Source organism: Enoplosus armatus, chromosome 1 (genome assembly GCF_043641665.1).
Source record: "Enoplosus armatus isolate fEnoArm2 chromosome 1, fEnoArm2.hap1, whole genome shotgun sequence".
NCBI classification, from domain to species: domain Eukaryota; kingdom Metazoa; phylum Chordata; class Actinopteri; order Centrarchiformes; family Enoplosidae; genus Enoplosus; species Enoplosus armatus.
Window position 1 is genome coordinate 6,991,189 of NC_092180.1, and position 23,105 is coordinate 7,014,293.

Genomic DNA, 23,105 nt, shown 5'->3' on the forward strand with positions numbered 1-23,105 from the left:
TAGCTACTGCGACATTATGCCATTTCTGTTTGAGGAATACTGTACAATACTGTACTTAGCAACTGTAGGCAGGTAAGCATCATACTGTATGAGCCACTTGGCTTGATTTTGTGCTTGGAAACCAACATAATCATGAAATGTACAAATATGAATCTTTAAAAACAGAACAGAAACAATCAGTTCAACAAACTAAATTGGGGAAAAAAAGAAAAATGATTGTAGTTCTTATTGCAGGTAAAGGTTTGCATAATCCCTGCAGTCAAACATCAACTGTATTTCAGTGTGGGAATATGTTTATAAATGGAATGATACACATGTGATTGACCCTCCGTCACAGCCCTCCCATGATTGTTCAATCAGTCTAGCAGTTGTAATTAAACATGGCAGGTGTGTCAAGTCTTTGAAATTCGAAAGTCACTGAATGTAAGACATGTGCATGCGGAACTAATAGTTCATTATTTAGCCTCCAAAAACAAAAAGTGGAACAAAACCCATCTGTTCGTCAGCCATGAAACCTGTTGTTATGTTAAAGCGACAAATATTGTGCAGACTTTTTCCCCGGCACCTTTAAGCTTTAGCATATTCACATATGCAGAGTTAGCATGCTATTATGTTGCTTATCTCCATCTGTGACCTCAGCACTCTATACATTACTCTGTTATTCAGTCAGGTGAACAATCGTTATGTTATTTTGTACCTATTGTATTTTGTAGCAGCAGGCTTCAAAGGTATTGCCGTGTCTATTGTTTAAATCCAATATTTCCGCAGACTCTCTTCCCTTCCTCTCCTCTGTATCGTACTTTTAGTCTGTTGCACAGCCACGCCATTAGTAGGCTTAGTCTGTCAAAATACTGAATTTAAATGGCGGCTTCTTTCTGGGCGGACAGAAGACATCTGTGGGACCACAAAAATATCTTTAAAGACACCCCGCTGCTGGATAACAGATGAAAAGATAACGCTTTGACTCCTTTTGACTTTGACTGCTCTAAGGTTTGTGACTCACAAAGGAGCCGAGTGCTGAGGTCTCAGTTAGGGCTAGTATGTAGCCATCAAATGCATACCTAAGACCCTTTTTGCAGGGTCAGCTGGAAACATTTAAAAGTTAAGTGTATGCAGAGTTTGACTAAGTTACTATGAATCTGCCCGTAAAATCAATGGTCATTGACTGAAAATGAGAAGCCTGTTTTTGTCTACTGTCTACATCAAGGACCTATAGTTGGGGGAAAAATGATAAATGATTTTGACCATTATCCCAGTGAACTTTATATGTGCTGCAGAAAGGAATAAAAACTTGACGGGCATAGCAACAGTAACCAAGGAGGGAGAAGCCTATGGTATGATCAAATGGATGTAATTTTGAGTTATCAAACTGAACACATGGCAGCACATGAGCATCACTTAAATAGCTTGTTCCCAGCACCCACCTGTAACTTAAAAGAAAACAATCACTTTAAAACACATTAATGTAAAAAAAAACCAAACAAAAACAACTCGTTTTTCTTCCCAAAAATAGCCCTTTACACGTATACCTAATATTGGAAGGTATAATTTACTTTTAATACACGTAAAAAGTAAATTCCAACTCTGCATTATCAAATAATAATCACTAATGACTTCTAACTGTGTGAGATACACACACACTATGTTGCTTGTTGCCTGAGGAAAGGATTTACATTAGTCAACAAAAAGGTACGAGATTAGATTTCCTTCAACAAATTTCTTATATGTACAGAACCACATCTCCAGAGGCACGTTTACGTTCCACTTTTCCAGTAAATAAAGCTGCAGCGCTGCTTCAACAGCTGTATTCGTGGGATGTATTCTATAGGCTTTACTGTAGGCACTTTATCTCAACTGACAGAATTGATAAGCTGGAGCTGCTTTTCAATTCCTGCTGAAAACCTACCTGTCATACCTGTCAGTGCTAACAACAATTCTGAATGCAGGAAAGAGCAGAAAAGACAAAAGAGTTCAGTTCCTCCAAAACAAGATAACAGCAACTAAAAACCACAGTTGTAGAAGTATAAAATAATATATATACCTAATTCCTTAATACACTGTACTAAACCTAATGTGATATGACACTGACGTCGAGTGACTCCCTCCATTTTGAACAATCACTTCAAAAAACATGTATTCTGAAATGCTGAATTTGACTCATATTTCAATCAAGTGGTCAATAAAAATAATGACATCAAACGATCCAATATTCAAGTAGATAAGGCACTGGGCCTGCCAATACCTGACCCGAAATGTTTGGAGCCTCTAGCACCGAGTATTTCCTGCAGCTCCACTTTTCACATTTACATTTTACTTTGTGACTTTTAAAAAGTGTGTGTGTGGAAAAGCCAAAGTGTGACATTACACAACTGTTAATGATACACAAAAAAAGAGTTTTTACAAGCTGCTGTGGACATTAAACATTACAACTGACCGTTTGCTAAACCCCCGCCCCCAAACAGCGCAAATTGTGTCAACAAATTCCCATTCATGACAAGCACATTTTTTAAATAGTTTTAAGTTTAAAACTGTTTTTCTAACGTTAGCTTAGTTAGCTTGCTAAAATCTGCCATTTCAGCTGGCTAAACCAACAGTCACTGACTAGAAGTGAGAAGCCTGTTTTTGTTTACTTCTGTCTGAAATCAAAGATCCATTGTTTCAAAAATTACTAAGAATTTAAACGTAACTCTGCCACCATTATTGTAAACTGCATATGTGCCATGCGAGACAAAAAGCTTTACAGGTGTAGCAACAGTAACTAAGGGGGGCGGGGCTTAGCTAACGGTCAATTATTTATACATGAAGCATTCACGCACCAGTTATTTGTTGTACCACATCATACGTAAAACCACACTGTGAATTGTATACCTGTTTTAATCTGTTCAGTTTCTGCTGCTGTCAATAAAATGAAAGCATTGTACCAACCATAAAGGTTAATGAGTGGTTTATCTACAGGTGTAATAATAATGTGCATTATTAAGCTGTCCACACTGATAGGAGACCTTATGTAGCACCGTGTCTGTTACAAAGACATCTTGATTCATACAATGTATAATATAAAAAGGGAAACAAATATTTACATTCTCATTGTTTTGCTAAGAGAGAGGCTATTTCCAATTAATTTCAGCCCTCTATAATAATTTCACCAGCACAAACATGCAGTTTTTGAATGAGACAAATTCGTAATTAGCCTGTAGTGGTGAAGGAAACAGGAAAGGGCTCAGATCGCTGAAATATAAATCATCATTTAAAGTCAGCACTCAATGGTTCAATCAATGTTCCTGTTGATGAGGCATGTGAGTGTTTACTTGTTGCGCCTCAGCGGCGAGACGTGCTGGCTGCAGGTTTTGCAGCACTGTGCTCGTACGTTGGGCAAGAGGCAGCGGCCGAGCCAGCGGAGGGTCTGACAGAAACGAAACGTCAGCCGATCGCGAAGACAAGCTGCTCCTGTGTGGATGACAGAGAGAGAGAGAGAGAGAGAGAGAGAGAGAGAGAGAGAGAGGTTACACACAGAGGTTAGGTGTAGACTTCATTCAGTTACATCATTACAGAATTAATCACAGTCACTATGTGAGGGCTGTAAGCCTCTCAACATCATGAGACATGCCCTTTAAGTTGAACAGTGAAAGACGTGAGTAATCCCACACATGCTGCTCATGATCTTTTGTCCTTGGTTCAACACAGACAATGTTTAAGAGACCTGCTGAGGATTTATTTTCTGATCAGAGCTTGTAGATGCTGTAAAATTAACAAATATGCCTGGTGGAACAAGTGTTTCCGTTTTTTATTCTGTGTTGTTTTGTGCATTCTTTGAAAATGACAACACAACAAAGGTTTGATCAGGAGTGCTTCAAGTAGACGAATATACAACCAAAAACAACAGGATATACTTTATTAAACACAACCTTCAACACTAATGAGGTCATTCAAGTGAAAGCACAACTTTGTTTACAAACATCACTGATGTAAATTAACCTTTAGATTTAATTATTGTCTAATATTAGTCCATAAAAACAACAGCTATCAATAAATTCTGGGGTGACAGCAAGTTCCAATGCTACAGTTCTGAGTTCGCTGTGGTGGTCCTTTAGTTTACTTCGAGATCACAGATTAAACATATTTAAAGTGGATTGTAGTGGTGCAAATATACTTGAAGGAACGGCATATATTTTTAAAGTATGTTTTAAAACAATGCTCACATGTGCACATGTACATCGAAACTATTGTAAGTGTTCCCTGTGTCCAAACTGGCCCTGAAGAGAACCTCTTCCTAATGTAAGAGAAGGCAGACAAAGTCTACTGTCCTCGTTCTGTGCAATATGAGGCTTCAGCAGTTTGAGTTAGACAAATCAAGTGAGTAGTAATGTAGGTATGTGAGTGTTATTATCAGACCTGTCCTGTTCTTCACTTTCAGGAGCATCTGCACGAGGTGAAAGCGGATCTCCCTATTTTTATGTTCCACACTTTAGTTCACACCGCATTGCATGTGAACCAATTACCCAGAAATGACTTACAGGGTGATCTAATATATTTTGATAAAGTAGGTGCTGGGCTTCCCACAACTTTCCCACAAATGTACATTGAATGGACAAGAAGACAAGACAACTCATCGAAACATTTGCTATGTTAGAGGACAACCCACTATGATAAGAAAAATGTATTAGTTTGTGTCCGTCAACCAGAGCAAACATTAGACTATCTGCTGCCTGGTCTTTTAGCTTTCAGCAGTTACAAGAGAAGCATGAAATTGAAAAAACAGGCCAAACAGCGATTTTAGCGTGGGCTGTGATTGAATCATTACACTTCATCAGACACTCAAGGTTTCAGAGCCTGATATCGTCTTCTCATTTAAGAGCAGCTAAGTGGGCAGGAATCAGAGGTCCTTCAGGAATTAAGTTAGTTTTCCCACAAGCACGGCTCTGGAGTAACAGTCAAGGTAAAAAAAAAAAAACAACCCACAATTTCCTGCTGGAATCTCAGTTCAGGTGAGTAATTTCAACATTTCTACGAAGCGGAAGCAACGGCTAATGGCTTTAACAGACAACTCAAGTCTTATAGGTCAGCTATAAACCTGCAAATGTTATGTGCTTTTCAATGCCAGTGACTATTCATTTTAGGAGAGAAAGTCTCTGAGACCTGCAAACCCTCAAGTTGAATCTTTACTCATCAGGGTCTTCACAGTCTGCATATGAGGTGTGACATTATGATTATCAGATTAGATGATTTAAATGCTTTTGTATGTAAATCAGGAGTCACAGAGCTGTGGCTGACTGCAGACAGCAGATGGCTGATGTTGAAGGCAATCTGTTGTCTATTTTAGAAGAGATACTGAAAGGAAAAGTCATAAAAACAGTTATACTAATGAAATTTAAATAAGACAAATCAGTGTAATCTAGTGGGGATCCGATGGTAAATATGCTTTCCTTAGCTTTAATGTTCATATGAACTATCCTGTTTTAAGTTCTATTATCATCCTGATATGAATATAAATAAACTTGAAAACAAAATATTTTATCTTGTTCACGCATCTGAAAGAAAGAAATGTACCTTTTAAGATCTGGGAAAATCAATGTCACCAATTAATTGAGAAGTCCTGGCAGTTCTTGGCCTCTCTCACTTTTACAATTGTTTTTACAATACAGCAGAAATGCAGGAAAAACAATGTTGAAAAAAAAAGAAAGACTGGGATTAGTTGTGACCTAAAGATTTTTTTGTGTCTTGTTGTAGTACAGTGGAAAAGTACTGTCATCTAAATCAAAACCCATCCCATATATTTTGAGATATCTAGGTGTTGTGTACAAATTGACAATGTGACCTGAGGGAGAAGCCAGAGGGTCATGAAAATGGGGGACCACGATTATTCACAGCATATTTCATGAAAACCCAACAATTACTTTGAACAATATCTTTTTAAGTTTTGGACAAATGGAAAAGTGTGGTTTTGTGGTGGCACTAGAAGCAAAGTCAGGGTCACCTCAAAACAATTAGAAACCATTTTAATGGGGACGATGAATGTCCATACCAAACTGAATGACAATGCAGATAATAATTTCAATCCAAAGATATTCAACTTTGGACCAAAGTGTGACTTGTAAGGGGGTGTGAGGTCTGTGCTCCAACCAAGGCTGCACCATTTAACATGGCCTATACATACTGCACTACTGAACCCGCAGCTATTGTATATAACAACTCTCAAAACTCCAGAGCGCAGACTTTCCAACATCACCCGGATCAGAGAGACTCCATGACATCAACGGGGTACAAAGGTCACAGCTGCAGCTCGAATACACAGCATTTCCTGTGTGCTTCCCATCTTCTATACACTATGACCCACTCACCAACACGTAAAGAACAGTAAACTACAAAAGGAAGCAACGGCGACGTGGGACTTCAGCAGGAATATGCCTCTTTCTTTCACTATTTGAGAATACAGAAGCTTAGGTTGGGTGAAAATAAAAACACGTTCATGGGCAGCCCCTCTTCAGCCCCGTCAGTGAACGCGGCTTTGCATTTGTTTTCATCTTAAAAAGGTCCAAGGGTCACAGACGGTTAAATCCAGCATCATAAAGGGGAACAAGGGAACAAAAGAACAGAGTGAAGAGTTGAATCACCTATATATGAAATGGAAATGACCAATTACACCAAAATTAAACACTGCATAAGCACAAAAGACATTAAGTACACTTCAATACAGGTAGAGGAACATGTTTATTGAACTGTCACTGCACAACAACAGTATTGCTGCTAATCACAAACGTATTGTGCGCTGCCACTTACTGATTAATATAAATGTGTTTTAGTTACTTAAACACGCAACAACTTATTTGTTTTTGTTGAGAACACATCATCGGCTTATCATCATCTTTTAATTTGATATAGTGAACTTGTTAGCAGAGCAACATTATCATTCATTTGGTGCTGTGTTTCTGGCCACCTGATGAATGTAGGTCCAATATTTGCCCTCTTTTAGCTCTGTAGGTCTCTACGAACTCCTGAGGTAGATATCTGACTCTTTAACTGCTAAATGCTCCACTTTGTTCACCAGTTAGTCTCTAACTGTGTCTGTGTGCTGTTTGGTGCTGGGCAGGTAGCGTCCACTGGGTTTTTAGAGCTTTTTCGCTGAAAACAGCTGCCTGCTGCTATGAGAGCGGTGAGAATGAACCACAACACTAAAGTTACGGCCGGACAGCTAAACAATGACCTGAAGCTCATTATGAAATCTCTAATGTCCTGTGAAGGAGGTGGGAATGTTGCTGCTCTATCACTATCTGTGAAGTCTAATATTCGGTTCCGTTCACTGGACAGCTGCTGGAAAAGAGCTTAGCCTTTTGCTTTCACCTCCAGAATCCTCCATGGGTGAATAATGTACCATTACATAAAATATCTAGCCCCTCCGAGGGACGTGTGGGCTGGTAATCTGCAGACAAAAAGGAGGGCGAGCCCACCTTAACTCACTTTCCTGACTTTAGAACCTTTCTTTAAATCATTATTACATACATCATTTCCATGTTCTTGTTAGATTTCTGATTTCTGAATTCTGATACCAATAACATGGACTCAATATCTTCAATAATTTGCTGCGTGTGGGGAAACTCTGGAACATACCACTGCCTTTTAAATGAATAATAACAATTACAGTTTAAGTTCTTTGTTCGAAATGCAATGTAAGAAGTTATGTTAATGGGTGGGCACTTCTACATATTCTATGCATGTGCATGTAAACACACAATAAACAATATAACTAAATAACTGAAAAAAAAAGAAACTTTTCATCACCTACAACCACACACTGTAGCTCATTAGCTCCTGACAGTGCTGTGAGAATCTGTGGATGCAAAGAGACCTTCAGACTGAATGCAGGTCATTCATGCATTTGACCTTCCTCCATTCTCCCCTCTGCTTTTCCCAGACAACATGCACAATGAATGCAGACCACAGACTGTTAGACATTACTTTTAGCTTGCAGACAAATATTCAAAGATGCCATAAATCATAGATCACTTATGTAAAAGTGGTGCCATACAAGAAATGGCCTGTAAAACCTCTATAAAATACATCAAAGCATCCCTGAGGGTAACAGAAACAGCCTCTTACAAAATGTCATTTCCATTAGAGCTACAGTACTTTAAATTCTGCATTGCTTTGATGTAAGGACACCGCAAGTGAGTGTCTTATATGTAGGCATAATTCAACACACAGAGATAAGACTGAGAAGACAACCTCAGTGATGCACACCAGGCAGAGCTGTAGGCGAGACCATTTCTCTCGTCCAACATGAGTCTAATTCAGAACTTCAGAACTCAGTGGGGTGTCGGGGTCAAGTATGAGTCCAAAATCAGCTCAAGACCAAGATTAACAGAGACCTCTCCTCTCCCTAGACCAAGCCTAAACCAGGAACCAACCAGCACCCAGTCACCTCTTATTCACCTATCAATATTATGTATTCTACACTGATCTATTACCATTCAGCATTGTCTGCAAGCAATAATGTGTTCTCCTTCTCTGCATTTGAACGTGCATTCGGTTCAGCTGCCTCTCTCTCTTCAGCACCAAAGCAGTGGCTTGCCAACCCTTCCTGACCACATCTGTACCTCTGGAGGCTACAGGCCAAGGCAATTTATGTTCCAGTGTATGTAGCAAACCTAAAATATTCAGTTCAAAGTACCAGAAATCACCACCGCCATCACCCCCCATCTCCATCCGAACCACAGACCGAACACTGCTTGAGTTGTTCCATTTCCTGCACATATAGTTTTACATATTCAACTACTAACCCATCTTAAAGTTGCCTGTAGATAGACTGGTGACCTGTCCAGGGTATACCCACCCTGCTGCCCTGAGACAGGCTCCGGCCCCCCGGTAACCCTGCACAGGAAAAGCACTACCGATACAGTATATATATGGTACTTTGGCCATGTCTTATCATTAATCAAACAAAACTTAATCAAACCATATTCAAACCTGTCAGGTTACTATGAGAAAAAAATCTTTTAATGATTTACGTTGGTTTTGTGAAATAACTAAAAAATGTAATTATAACAAGAAAAGTTTTTGGTATCAAGTAATAACAATAAAAAATATCTTGTTATAACGTGGAAAGGATCTCGTAAAATAATATTTTCTAATTATAACGAGAAATTGAGCAGAATGTTGTCATGGTGACAGTAATACGCTGATGTAGTTGGATGGGTGTGTTTTTTACGGTGTCTTCTCAAGCTAAAATCAGGATTTAAGCTATAAAAAGTAATGTATGATAAAAAATGTATGATTAAAATATGAGTTCCACATTTTGGGTGCGCTATGAAAAGGAGGATTAATTACCAAAGATCGTTTCCTGTGAAAAGCTTTTTCCTGAACAACCGTATTTGGATTGGCAAATTCTCCTGGTTTATTCAAGCTACTTCAGGCAGCAGGTGGTGGGTTCAAAGGAACTGGCTGAGCCCTCCAAAAAATGAAACCTTAAAAAACGTAACCTTAGACTTAAGAAACATACAGGCGAGACCAGTGACAAAGAAATAGGCAAATAAACACTGAGACAATAGCAACTGAAACAAACTCATTAGAACACATGTACATTTCTTCAGGTATCAGAGCTCAGGGTCAGTTCAGTGACCCGCTGCAGTTGAGGTTGTAGGTTGATGTTTGGCAGACTACGCACTGAAAAGAGCTTAATTACCAATTATGAATGTAGGAAATATCACTAATGGTGTCAAAGTTATTATTCCGGGATATGTATCCAATGCCTCAAAAGCTTGTGTACAGTCCATGTGAAAGATGAACTCAGATCATCTTCGTGTTATCCTCCTACTGCTGCCAAGGAAACCAACCTTGACTTCATTGTGGGATATTAATGACATGCAGCCCAGACATATTGTCAGGCACACAAAAAAGGGAAATCTGTCTTGGGCTCACACAGCTGCACGTGTGGTCTTCCACATGTCTCGTGTCACAGCATCAGTTTCACGCTCACAATAAAAGCAGCTTCCAGTCAACAGTTGATGGCAGGCCACTTGGAGCAGCTCTCACCTTACAGGCTCTGACAAAAGCATGAATATACGACAAAGAAGAGTTTTATTCTTGGCCATCGATTAGACTTGTACATTGTGTTGGTCAATATATCACAGTGGGGCACGGCATATTGACACGCGACTCAGTGTCAGATGAAATGTTGGCAAGTCACAAGTCAGATCTGATAAACCTTCCTCATAAAAATACCTTTAAATTTGTAGTATTACTAATTTAGAGTTTGATAACTGACATTTATGATTAGCAAAAAGAGAAGTTGAAAAAGTTTAGATTATGTATATTCTATACGCGATGGATAGATTGACCTTCAGCTCTATCACCTTACATTTCCATCACGTCTAGTCTCCAGTAACTCTTAAGAGATGTTTCTGATCTGCCTCCAATTACAGTTGTGATTGCTCTCGGTTCAATGCAGCATCAGAAAGGCTCTGAATTAATAACTGCCCATAAGCTGTGATGTGGAGTCATACTGAAAGAGATTCGACAGGAATGCTGCTGTATAAGAAATTAATTTGAACACATGCCAAACACATTCATTCATTTGTTTTTTTTAGAGAGAGATAGAGCACATTAGGTGAGGATCTAGCTGAGGAGCAAGGTCAGATCTAACTGTGGTATAATGCTTCACTTAAGGCAGTAATGTATCCCAGAGTTTCCTGAATAACGGTGGGTCACATTGCAGCAAAATTAACAATTTCATCAGTTTGTGTTTCAGTGCAGGGTTTTACAACACAGTGTATTTGCTGTAGTTTAGAGATGTAGCTTGCAGGTTTCTGTGTTATTATTCACCATAAACTCACATAATGCCTTCATTTTATGTTTAGGAAATATTAAATGGGCCAAATCTGACTTAAATTAGTTACTACCAGCACATACTGAAGTAAAGTTTTCAATAGTTTGGTCTCCTTTCTAACCACCACTCAATAACAACATACAGGAACAAAAAAAAATTCCTGCAACCAGTGTGACAAGGAATCACATTAATTACATTAAGCAAAGTCAATTATTGTTACCAACTAGGAATGCATGACATGTTAAAGCTATCTGATAATTAATCACAAGGCATTAGTCAGCCTTACATTTTTCTGAAATTCATTTAATTTTCATTTTAATTTCAGGGAGATTTGATTTTATGATTCTGATGCACGTCATTGTTGAACTAAATTTAGCGTTTTGGATTCAGTCTTTGTCTTCTTAACAAATGAGATCTGTGTAAAGCTCTTACCAAAAAAAGCACATGTGAATTTATCACACGTACACGTGGCAAGTTAATTTATCACACGTACACGCGTGTCATTTCAGACGATTCACATGTGGAATATAATATTTCACATAAACAAATTATTAATTGAGATGGAGGGTCACACACAGCACTAACATGGCGAGCTCTTTGCTACCACGTTATCATACGCCTCAGATATTTACTATGACACTTTTATACCTCAATGCCTTCAAAATGTGGATTTAACAGGTTGCCCTCTGAGAAACACTGTGACTTCATATCCGATATAAAACAGAAATGCCACTTAACTGCTGTGGCCTACGTCAGGAAATTTGATGAAAAAGTGCAAATGATGTTTGTTTAATACAGACGGCACAAATATAACAGGAGCCGCAAAAACAATGAATATTTTTGGAGATTATTATCTTTTATCTTTTTCTTATCTCATGAGGGTGATGAAGTTAAATAAGCTCCATGTTGCAAACTGCAAAAACAGTTCTACTTTGAACAGTAAGCTCTGAGGACTGTTAATGCTGAAAACTGTTCAAAGTAGAACTGTTTTTGCAGATTGCAAAAGACCATCTTGCGATGGGATCACACCGGCTGCGATGCCTGCCAGTCATTACTAGATTTTTACATCAGTCTTCATGGGTCGGACCACACCCACATACTAACATACTAAGATACAGTGATACGCGACATAAAACGAATGTGAGCAGTTTGCCATGACGACACACACAGACTCACAAGGTTAAACAGATACCAGCCACAAGCCACCGTCGCGGGTAAAAATACACCTAACAGTGTAAAAACGGGAGCCTTATGTAGACACATGCACATCAAGGCCAGATATACATTTCAATCCACTTTAGGTAAAACATTTTGGTATACAGTGTGACTCAAAAGCAAAAGATGGAAATGTCAAGCCATGAATGATGTGTTTCAAGCAAAAGAAGACTCGCAGCCTATAATTGTCCTGCTGTGAATAGTTGCTTTGATTGCAAATGTCTTCTTCTACTCTATCAGTTTGAAAAAAAAAAAAACTAAAACTCGTCTTCTGCGTGCCTGTTAACAAAGAAGAGCTTTGAGGATACTGAGGTCAGCCTTTCCACTGGTCTTGTGATGTGGCATCATTAGAGGAAGAGCTGGTGGATTCCCAGTGATATAAATGCTGCTGTTGAAGTGCGGCAAAGTGCGCTGCTTCATATGGTCGAAACAGCTGGTACCGTCAGACGGTTTCATATTGAATACCACTGAAATAAATATGCTATACATAAAACATTAGGGGCATCTTCTTGATAGTGATATTGTCTCAAAGCTTAAAAGCTTTCATTCAAGACATTTTCTCTTTGTTTTACCACTTCTCCTTTGTGACTATATTGGTTCAATAAAGGAAAATTGTCAGTTTGGGGCCCCTTTTGTTGGAGTTCTCAATAATCACAATTGGTAATTGCTCCAGTTTGACATTTAACTCAATATCCTCACTGACATGCACAAACAGTCACCATCCAATCAATACCACCACTGACCGCAGCCAGTTTCAGCTGAAATTTTAATTTTAGCCTTAGCTTATTGCTTTAAGGTCAGATCTATTCTCTTGTGTAAATTGCATTTTCAGATACTCCATAATCAAAGTCCTGCAGCAATCACTGGATGATGTGGCCATCCTCTTTTCCTGTTTCGCAGTCAAACATATAACTCACATGAGTGGATTTGATGGAAGTAGGAAAATCCAAACACTGATCACAGACTATTTCCTAGGGTTTAGTAATAATAAACAACAACTAAGGTACAATAAAGTCTATCCAATTCAAAACACAGACATTGGGGCAGAGCCCTTTCTTAGCAAAAAAAACCTTAAAAACAAACTATAGATGAACCACCCACAGGTGATCCCCATTTAAACACATCAACATGCAGAAGGTTTGACACAAAGGGGTCATCCTCATCATCATCATCATCATCATCATCATCATCATCATGTTGATGACGCAACCTGCCCAGTATACAATGGATGCCTCCAGGGGGAAGTCAAAATATACCACAACAATCCACAAACAAGACGAAGCCCCCAGGAACAGAGCTGCAGTGACCAACGTTACTTTTTGCTTTACACTAGGCTCATTATGTGTTCACATGTTCGTTTTATACAGAAAAGTTCTTTCCAAGAAACATGTTGGCGATATTGGTGATATCCTTGTGCTGTGTGTCAGCAGGTAATACGTGACATCGGTCATAGTTTATGTCACATCAATTTATCAAGTCAAAAATGCTTGCAAAATGCCACGCACTGCTTGTACTCATGGCAGTGATCCATCCAAAGAGATCTATGTAAAATTGAGTCTGATTCATAAATCTTACAAAGAGATATTGTTTAAATTATACATTTAAATGTAAAAGCTCTTTACTAACATGAACAAAAATGTGACTTTGAGGTATATTTCTAATGCCTTTGGTTTAAAGAATTCATTTACAGTAGAGAAAAAAAAAGGTTCACAACCTGGACTACAAGCCTGAAGCCTGCGGCATCAACGGCATAAAATACAGTTTAAAACATTAAAGGTAACTGGTGAATCTAATGTAAATATGCACAATCATCTAACATGACCTTTGTGTAAATCATGGAATTAATAGATTAAAGTTAATTAATTCTCCAGATCATCTCACAATTGTAATAATTCTCTAAGATGTTTACCAGAATACTAAATTGCAAAGACAGGACTATTTATTATTATACTTGAGTTACTTTGTAAGCCAGTGACTGAATGATGAAACCAAGTTGAAGTGAAAGGGGAGAGGACCGACTGAAACAGGATCCAGGCATCCAGTCCCTAAAACAGGACTATATGCGGTTAGGAAAACCTTATTATCATTTACATTATACATTATTACTTTATTTCCAGTATCATCAAATTGCTTTTTTGATACAATTTCTTCCTTTGAAGACAAGCAGGAAGCTCAAAGGTCCCTGTCCCTTCTGTTTATTTATCTGTGACAGATAATAACAAACAAAGAGGCTATAACTGGCTTCTTTGTTTTCTTGCCTTAAAAGTAAAACAAGAAAAACGTGTACATTTTTCATTGATGTTTAATTTCAATTTGTTTTCTTATTTACAATAGAAAATGCTCTTTTTGAAGTTGTTTTTGATTTTTCATTATTCATTAAATCAAGGACTGATATGAAAAGAGGGAACACAAACCTTTAAATGGTTCCTGCGTTAAAGATGGTGATGTTACATAAAAGAAGAGGTTATTCAGAGCTCTACATGAGGCAAAGGATGTTAAAAAAGATGTGTACGTTTCTATCTTATACTGTAAGTTACTATGTATGTAGGTGTGTATACAGTATGTCTTTTATTCTCAGAATTTGTTATTTTTAATGCAAAAGATTTTTTAATCAGCCATATACTTTATAAGACACTGATAAAACCAGACAACATTTCATGAGCCAACACTGATTCTTAACCTAAGTGGGTTTTCTCTGATTCATCTGTCATTATATTTCTATTAAGTAAACAAATCCATCGTTCCATTCATCCATTTCCTATACCTGTTTATCCTGTACAAGGTTGAAGAGGACTGGAGTCAATCACACCAACAAACAATTTAGAGGCTGCCGTTCTCCTAATCGGCATGGTTTAGGATTTGGGGAGAAAACCAGAACAAACATTGGGAGAACATCCAAACGCTGTCTTGCTGTGAGGCAACAGTGTTAACAAAAGAGTGTGTTGCCCTTTATGTGAACCAAAAGTTGGTTCTGCGCTGCACTCTAGGATCAAACACACATTTACCATAACAGTAGGGCTTTTAGTTCATTCTTATAGTTTCGACTAAAATTGACATGACACTCACACGTAATGTTCAGACAAAACAAAGGTTTATGTCGGCTGATTTTTTTTAAAATGTCCCCTAGTTTTTTGTGGATGCAGATACATTTAAAATATATTAAAGGAATGTTTACTAACATGTGCTTCATATTCTCATCCTCTAAAAATCCAACAAACAAAAAATCACAATATAGAGATTATCTATACATTGAATGCACTGTATTAAATCTGTGAATTGAGCTGTAGCTGCAGTGTGTAGAACCACAGTCAATAGTTGCAGCAGTGACATGAGTCACCCACAATAGATTCACTGGCACTTCAGAATATGAGACCACAAGGTGATGTTGGTTTGTGGCTTGAGTAAAGCAAAAAAAGGTCTGTTGTTCTTTTGGCAGTCTGAATGGTGTGTGTTGGCAAGCAGGTATTTGCAATTCTAAAGTTTAGTGAGAGCGACTTCTGACGCTGCCAGCAGCAAAGTACGAATCCCTCCAGCTTCACAACAGGAATTTGGAGAACATTTAATCTTTTTAACTGAAGCGTAAGCTAGAGGCACACTGTCCTTAAGTGCTCTCTGCAATTCAAAATGCTCAGTTATTAATTGCTAGCTCTATAGCTCGGTAGCTCTATACTTTATGGACAAAAGGAGGTTTAGCTCAGTAATCCTATATAACCGTAACATTACTATTTAACCAAATAACCACGTTACATAAACCACTGAAAAAAATGTATTCAAACTGTAGCGATGGTTTGTTTACATCTTGAGTTACTCACCAGAGGGGGCGCTCTCGCAATCCTGAAAGTTACACTTCTGGGTGCTCTCAGGCTGCAGCTCATGGACGCACTGAGCTTGAACCACTTCTTCTTCTGCCTCAGCCTTTGTGTTAACACATTTGATGAGTCGTCGCTGAACTCCGCCACCGCAAGAAGCTGAACACTGCAGAGAGTTTTGAAAATCATTTTTAAAAATGTTTCGCAGACATCACACGTTTTAGTGGATTGGTACTTTTTACTGGGAGAATATCTTTATATACCGCACCCTTCTCCTCTCTTCTCCAGTCATTATGATTGAGACTGACAGGGGAACAGGGCAGTTTGATGGGCTCAACTAAAACCAAATGTCATTTCAGTTCATTACAACTCGGCTGAATCTGTTGTTCTGGGTTATATAGCCTAATACATCCAATTTATCAGAGGCCAGAGGTGCATTTTAGGGCAGAACACTTTATTTTTCAACTTGCACTTGTATTCAGTCACCCAACATAACAGGGAGGATCTCAGGGGCCAAATGCCTTCATGGAAATTAAAAATAGGGATTTGAGGATTGGCCGGGTTCAAGACGCGGGCTAAATGGTGAATGGACTGCATTTATGCTTTTCTACCTTAACGGACAAAGCTCTTAACAATTTTGCCTCTCATTCACCCGTTCACACACACACACACTCACACACTGTGGCGGCGACGAAGCTGCCATGCATGGCGCTGGCCTGCCCATCAGGAGCAACTTGAGATTCATTCTCTTGCTCAAGGACAGGAGAAGCCCGTCTGGCAACACTGGATATTATTCTCAATATTTGGACATATTTTGACAGATTGCAAGCAGTAAGAAAACTGTTTGATAGCAACTTATTTAGTGAGCATTACACTGTGCTTGTGTGTGCATGTCTTCAATGATAATCAGAATATAAATGATGCTGTGGACATCATTTGATTCACTGTGTGCAGATTAAAGACTTTCAGACTCTAGAGGAGGCGTTTTGCCACTGCTGATATGGTTCAGGGATTAAAAGACTATCAAAAGACTCGTCTTTTAACTGACATTCAGATAACAGTCCCAGTGTGAGTCAGGTTATTATGAGACGATTGACTGCACGGTTAAGTAACATGCCATCCTCTGTGCTTTTTAAAAAAAAAATACTGCTGCCACTAACTCAATGTGACAAATGTAAAAATACTATAGGGTGTGCAGATTTTCTTCTACAGCCAATAAATTGGACAAGTCAATACTAATTGTAGACACAAAAAAGTGAATAATGACGCCGTTGCAGTTACTCAACTTGAGAGGCTACATTGCCTTGGCACTCCCGACACACATGCCTGTTTCCCCAGAGTCTATCCATTTTCAGTTGCTTATCTGGGTCTACGTCAAAGTTTTCTTCATTGTTTGTCATCCAATCCATCAAATAAATTTCCCTTCATTTCTCGGGTGACTCCCAAATCTCAGTACATCTCCCTTCTCCCTGTCAAATATAAAATCTATAACTCGCAGTATTATGCTCATCATGCTTTTCATTGCTTTTCAGTGTTCAGCAACCCCCCCCCACCCCCCCACCCCCCTTACACCAAATTGCCCTGTGTTTAAGACGTTTAGAAAATGAGTAGTGGGGAGGAAATTGTGAATTGTTCATCGATTTTGTATTCATGTTCCCTTACATCTTCCCTTCGTTTTGTCCCTCTGGTAATAATAGCACATCGAGTTTAAATCAATGACAGGAAATTACATTCTTCATTAAATTGATCTAAGAATCACACATCATGCTGGATTATTCTTTCTTGTTTGATCTGTTTAGTGTGAGTGTATGTGTAGTATACCTGTCCCCAGGATCCAGTGAGCCACTGAGCACAAGGCTGGCTATTACATGATTGGATGTTGCTGGGCTGAAGGTCCCGGTCGCATCGATCCTCCTCTGGACAGGCCACTATACGCTGCTGCTCACCTCCTCCACACACCTCAGAGCACTGACCAACACACACACATACACACACAATGACAGACATATGGACTCCATTAACCTATGTGATTGAGTTGACTGGTAAGGTTGCACAGTGGAGGAAACAGTCCATACTAAGGGATTGCAATTATGACCATTAAGTCTTTTCTGGTAAATAATTGTTGCATGGTAATTCAGTTGAAAGCACAGATTGTTCTGAAATGTCCCACTTGTTGATGAGTTCAAATATCTGTTGTGAGCTCCGAAATCTAAGACTGCTTAACAGCAACCTTTCCCAGCAATATGCCACCAAATTCATCTTATACCTTTCATGGAACTACAGCATGTTTAATAGTTTACGGTCTTCTGGGTTTGCTTTTCCAACAATATAGCTTGTGAATGCAATGCTGCTCAGTTGCTCCCACTTAAATCTCAGAACCCCCCACCTACTCGGAGGCATCAAACCAACACACCATTAACAAAACAACAATAAAATCATTTTAAAAAGGCAGAAAGAACTTTCAAGTGTCTGCAAGTTGATTTCCATTCTACACTGAAGTGAATAGAAGCAAATAGCTACCAGGAAAATAGGAAGAAATGCATTAAAATCTATCAAAAATACACTGTACAGTATGGTATCCTTTTAAAACTATGCAGTAATATAAAGGGCTGGAACAAGGGCAGACTGCAGCGTATCATTCGCTCTACTGCAATCTGCCATCCCTTCCAGGACATGTACGCCTCCAGGACCCTGAGGTGTGCAGGAAGAAATGTGGCTGACCCCTCCCACCCTGGATACAAACTGTTTGAGACACTCCCCTATGGCAAAAGGCTGCCGTCCATCAGGACCAAAACCTCACGCCACAAGAACACTGACTGTTATCCCACCTCACAGACACCACATGTTACATTAACATACAGTCTACACATCTGTCTCAATGCGTTACATTAATGCATATCTTTTGGACTATTATCTCTGTATATTGCACATATTCCTTCCTTATTGCTTATAATTCATACTGTGATTTTTGCACATTCCTGCACAAACTGTACAACTCTTGTCATTCTAAAAACAGATATATGTTTTCATATTTTTATTGTCAATTTTTCTATTTTCTATCTATATTTCATGACTATCATAGTACTTCTACATATTTTCTATTTTCTCTTACTATATTTATTGTTATGTACCAAAACACCAAAGCAAATTCCTTGTATGTGAAAACCTACCTGGCAATAAACCCTTTGAAAAGTTCTGACGATTATCATCTTGCGACTATTTCATTTGAAAATCCATGGGGCAAGCTTTGAGTAGAATTTCTCCTGTCCAGCATTTTGATACGAACATCGGCTCATAAAGAATCACAAATGGACAAACACAATGAAAATGTACCTAAAAATTGAGTTTTTTACATGCAGCATGTTGTCAGATACACATTCAATGCTACATTTCCTTCCTATTTAGGAACCAGACAATACGCCGCTGCATTTTTCACAATGTCTCTCACCATGCGCTTTGTATTACTCACCTGACCCCAGGGGGAGGTGTACCAGTCCAGACATGGCTGGGGGTTACAGGGCACTTGGGTTTGTGGCCTGGAGGACATGGCCCGGCAGTGGAAAGGTCTTAGGGGCCTTTGATCCCGCATGTCAAAACAATGGACCTCTCGTGATTTAATGCCGCCTTCACAATTCTTGGAGCACTGGGAAAAGACATGGCAATCCATCTGATAGTTCATATTTCAGACTGGACCCAAGAGGCGGACTGACTGACATTGCTATCCCTATAGCCAAGCTGCTAACATGTTTAAAAATGTGTCAAAACTGATTAAAACACTAATGAATACAAAAATCCATGTTATCCATATAATACATTGATTTCGGTGACATAATATAACCAGTAGTCTCACCATACTCCATTCCTCAACTTTCCATGTTGAGCAGGGGCGCAGGTAACATCGCTGGGCTGGCGCGGGCCTCTTGGCCAGATCACAGTCAGAGTCTGAGCCAGTACTGCAAGCCAAAGTCCTCCAGATGGCACCCAGACCACAGGTGGTGGAGCACTGCCCACAAATGAAGTAACACGTGAGAGCACGACTTACACTTCATGATTTGAGGGTTGGATGCACAAACAGCTCCAGTCTGTACAAGGAATCTCACTGATAACATTGCAAATCATGTGACAGTCTGAGATTGTTTTTTGTGTGTGTGCATTGTGGTCAGGCTTTAAGCATTTTCATGATGTGCAAATCAATGCAAATTCTTTAAATGTCACGTACACAACACAGCAGGGGTGCCACAAAAATTCATTACATAAATTGACATTAGCTGCCTTAGCTTCAGGTCAAATGGTGTCTCCAAAGGATTCAGTTAAATGTGTGCAGGAGCCAAAACTAAACGCTGTGTCTGCATAATAAAAGCAGACAGTTACAAAAACGATAACACAGCTGTGCTTCGTCCCACAGTATAAGTACAACACCAGAATGTGTGGATTAATGCAGACTCACAGCGCTCCAGTTGCCGGTGACCCAGTAGGCAGCGGTAGTGACTTTTGTGGAGGCTGAAGTTTGGACTGATGTTGCCACTGGAAACGGCCACAGAACAGGTGGACGGGTTGGCAAAATGGACACAGCAGGTGTTGATGATGATTCCTCATGCTGTGCTGGTGTTGTGCTATGTTGAAGAGTGGTTGCTGTGTTTGTTGGAAGCTGGTATGAAGGGACAGGATCACTGTTACTGCTCACCATCGGGGGAACGACTATTTCATTGTAGTCAAAATTAGCTAAATCAATGTACGGAGCTTGGGAGGTGGAATCTCTTGTAGTTCTTTCAGCGAAGGCAGGTTTTGTAGGTATCTGTTTCATTGTAGCTGGCAGGATATCAGCTGGAGCAGGCTGAGAGGCTCCTTCCAGGTTTGTAGGAGGTATGATTTCTGTTCCAGTTAATGTTGTGGAGTCATCAGAGGCCTCTTGGTTACCTGAGATTAGCAGAAAGGGAGTGGGAAGAGGAGTGGATTTCTCAGAGGCAGGAAGTGAGGTTGTACTGAGGTCAAGGCCAGTATCCCATGAATACTGACTAGTGGCATATACTGTATTAAAATTAGTTTGATCCAAGTCCAAATCCTCCAATGTGAAGGCAGTTGGAAATATTGTTGATTGACTGGTTGTTTGAGGTATTTCTGAAGAACTCTTATCCAGTTGGACTTCAGTGGGAGAGCCTAAAGGTCCTGGACTCTCTACATCTTCTTCTGTCTCCCGATCACTCACTGTTGTAGCAACAACAGTATGAATAGTGGTTTGATGTTCTGGAGTGGGAGCAGCATGTTTTGGAGTCACAGTGACATCCTCAGTATGATTTTCCTCCTCAGTGACATTGTTTTCCTCCCCATATTGCCCCCATTTCACATCCTGTGTAGGCTCCCTTGTAGTGAAAACCAGACTAGCCATTGTGCTAATGTTTTCAGGCCACCACAGATTGTCACGTCTCTCTTTCAGTGTTTGTGAATGCTGAGTTGTAGACAGCAATGGTGAGCGAGTGGTAGACACAGGCAGGAGATAATCCTCGGAGAGAAAATCATCCAGATTTTCAGAATTTGTTTGCAAAGACTCCTTTGTTGCTGCATTTCCACTGTCCTTCATATTGTCCAGATTTTTGCTCACCGGCTCATCGGTTTTCAATGTGTAAGAAGTGCCCTTGATTCTAGAGATGGCTGAAGTAGCTGTGGTAGCTCTTGTGGTTTCCAAGTAGGCATTTTCTTTCACACTGCGAGTCGGCTTGGCCTCCTGTGGAGCATTGAATCCGTGACTGTCCCCTGAATCTTTCCCATCACTCTCAAAGTCATCCGACAAGTCCTCATGGAAGTTGATAAAGTTATAGTCATAGTAAAAATCATCAACTTGAACACTGTTTTCCGGAGCGTGATCAATATTTTCAATGTTATTGTGGTAGTGAAAGTCTCCCTCAACAACGTTATTAAGGTTGTTGTGACTTCTTGGCTGGGCTCTGGTGGTGCTGTATTTGGGAGGAGGTTTGACTTCAGGTATGGAGTTAATTTCATTGAGCACTTCTTTGCTCGACCAGCCACTTCCAGACCAGTCGATACCTCCGAAATTATCCACTACTTGTGGACAGTCCTGGATGTTGCAGGTCGTGACAGCATGGGGCTTCTTTTGGGGGTCACAGTCAACACCTGTGTTTCTAGAGCAGCTTACATTACGGCGACGTACTCCACTTCCACAAGTCAGTGAACACTGCACGGAAGAAAAGACACATCATCAGATCATGATCAGACCAAACTTGTACTGTAATCGAGATTCTGGTAGCCCAAGCTCCATCAGTCTAAATCCTAACAATTGTTAAGGAAAAAGTCTGATCAGTTTTTAGTTAACCTGGACTATGGGACTCATCATGGTCTCAACCAAAGGCATATAACCTGGACTGAAACAAGTTCAACATCTTAGCTTAGCATATTAGCATACTAACATTTGCTAGTTAGCACTGAACACAAAGAGCAACATGATGATATTAGTTTTGTCATTAGTATTTGGTCATAAAGGTATATTTGACATATTTCACCTGAATATGTCATTAAAAAATAATGGTTATATCCTGAGGGGGATGTGTGTACCAAATTTCATGGCAATCCATCCAATATTTGTCAGACATTTCACTCAAATTTCAACTTGCTGGTGGCACTAGAGGAAAAGTCAGGGGATCATCAAAATCAAATGACTTCATCCTTTTCGGACCATGAATGTCTGAAAAATCTCAAGGCAATCCATCCGACAGTTGTTGAGATATTTCAGCCTGTACCAAAGTGGTGGACTGATCGATGCCATCCCTAGAGCCATGCTGGGAGCATGGCTTATAAAAATGAGGTGCAGAGACACAGCGAGAGACCGGAGAGGTAGAGTTCAGACCAGGGTGAACTTCTGTTCTTTAAACTCAGGCGGTAAATGTTGTAAATACCCCTTTAAATCATGCTTCGATTTGAGAAAGCATCTTAAAAGGTCATTCATTTATCTATTTATTTATTTTTTGGGGGCATTTTTGCTTTATTTGACAGTGACATTAGAGAGAGACAGGAAAGGTAGGAGAGAGAGAGCCTTGATAAGGTGTGCACTCTACCGGGTGAGCAACCCCCATTCATTTATTTCCAAACAAGTTGTGTCTATGTGTGAAACAAACAGATGGATATGACAAACAATACAAAGGACATGACCTCTCTGTAGTTACGGGCCTGGTGACAAACCTGAAGATCTGACGCAACATGCTGGCTATGAGCAATCAACAATGTGGGTGTGTCAGTGTGTACCACTTAAG

General features: G+C 39.6%; 1 protein-coding gene across 1 annotated transcript in view; it reads right to left on the reverse strand.

The window, feature by feature from the left end:
- Positions 1–3,235: 3,235 nt before the first annotated feature.
- Positions 3,236–23,105, reverse strand: part of LOC139291220 (A disintegrin and metalloproteinase with thrombospondin motifs 7) — a 66,839-nt gene continuing 46,969 nt past the window's right edge. Inside the window, exons 19-24 of the mRNA XM_070913225.1 lie at positions 20,291–22,033; positions 19,694–19,846; positions 19,313–19,486; positions 17,665–17,811; positions 15,847–16,009; positions 3,236–3,447 (exon numbers count right to left, since the gene is read on the reverse strand). Coding sequence (XP_070769326.1) covers positions 3,305–3,447; positions 15,847–16,009; positions 17,665–17,811; positions 19,313–19,486; positions 19,694–19,846; positions 20,291–22,033 — 2,523 coding nt within the window. The 3' untranslated portion in view covers positions 3,236–3,304. The remainder of the gene's footprint in view (positions 3,448–15,846; positions 16,010–17,664; positions 17,812–19,312; positions 19,487–19,693; positions 19,847–20,290; positions 22,034–23,105) is intronic.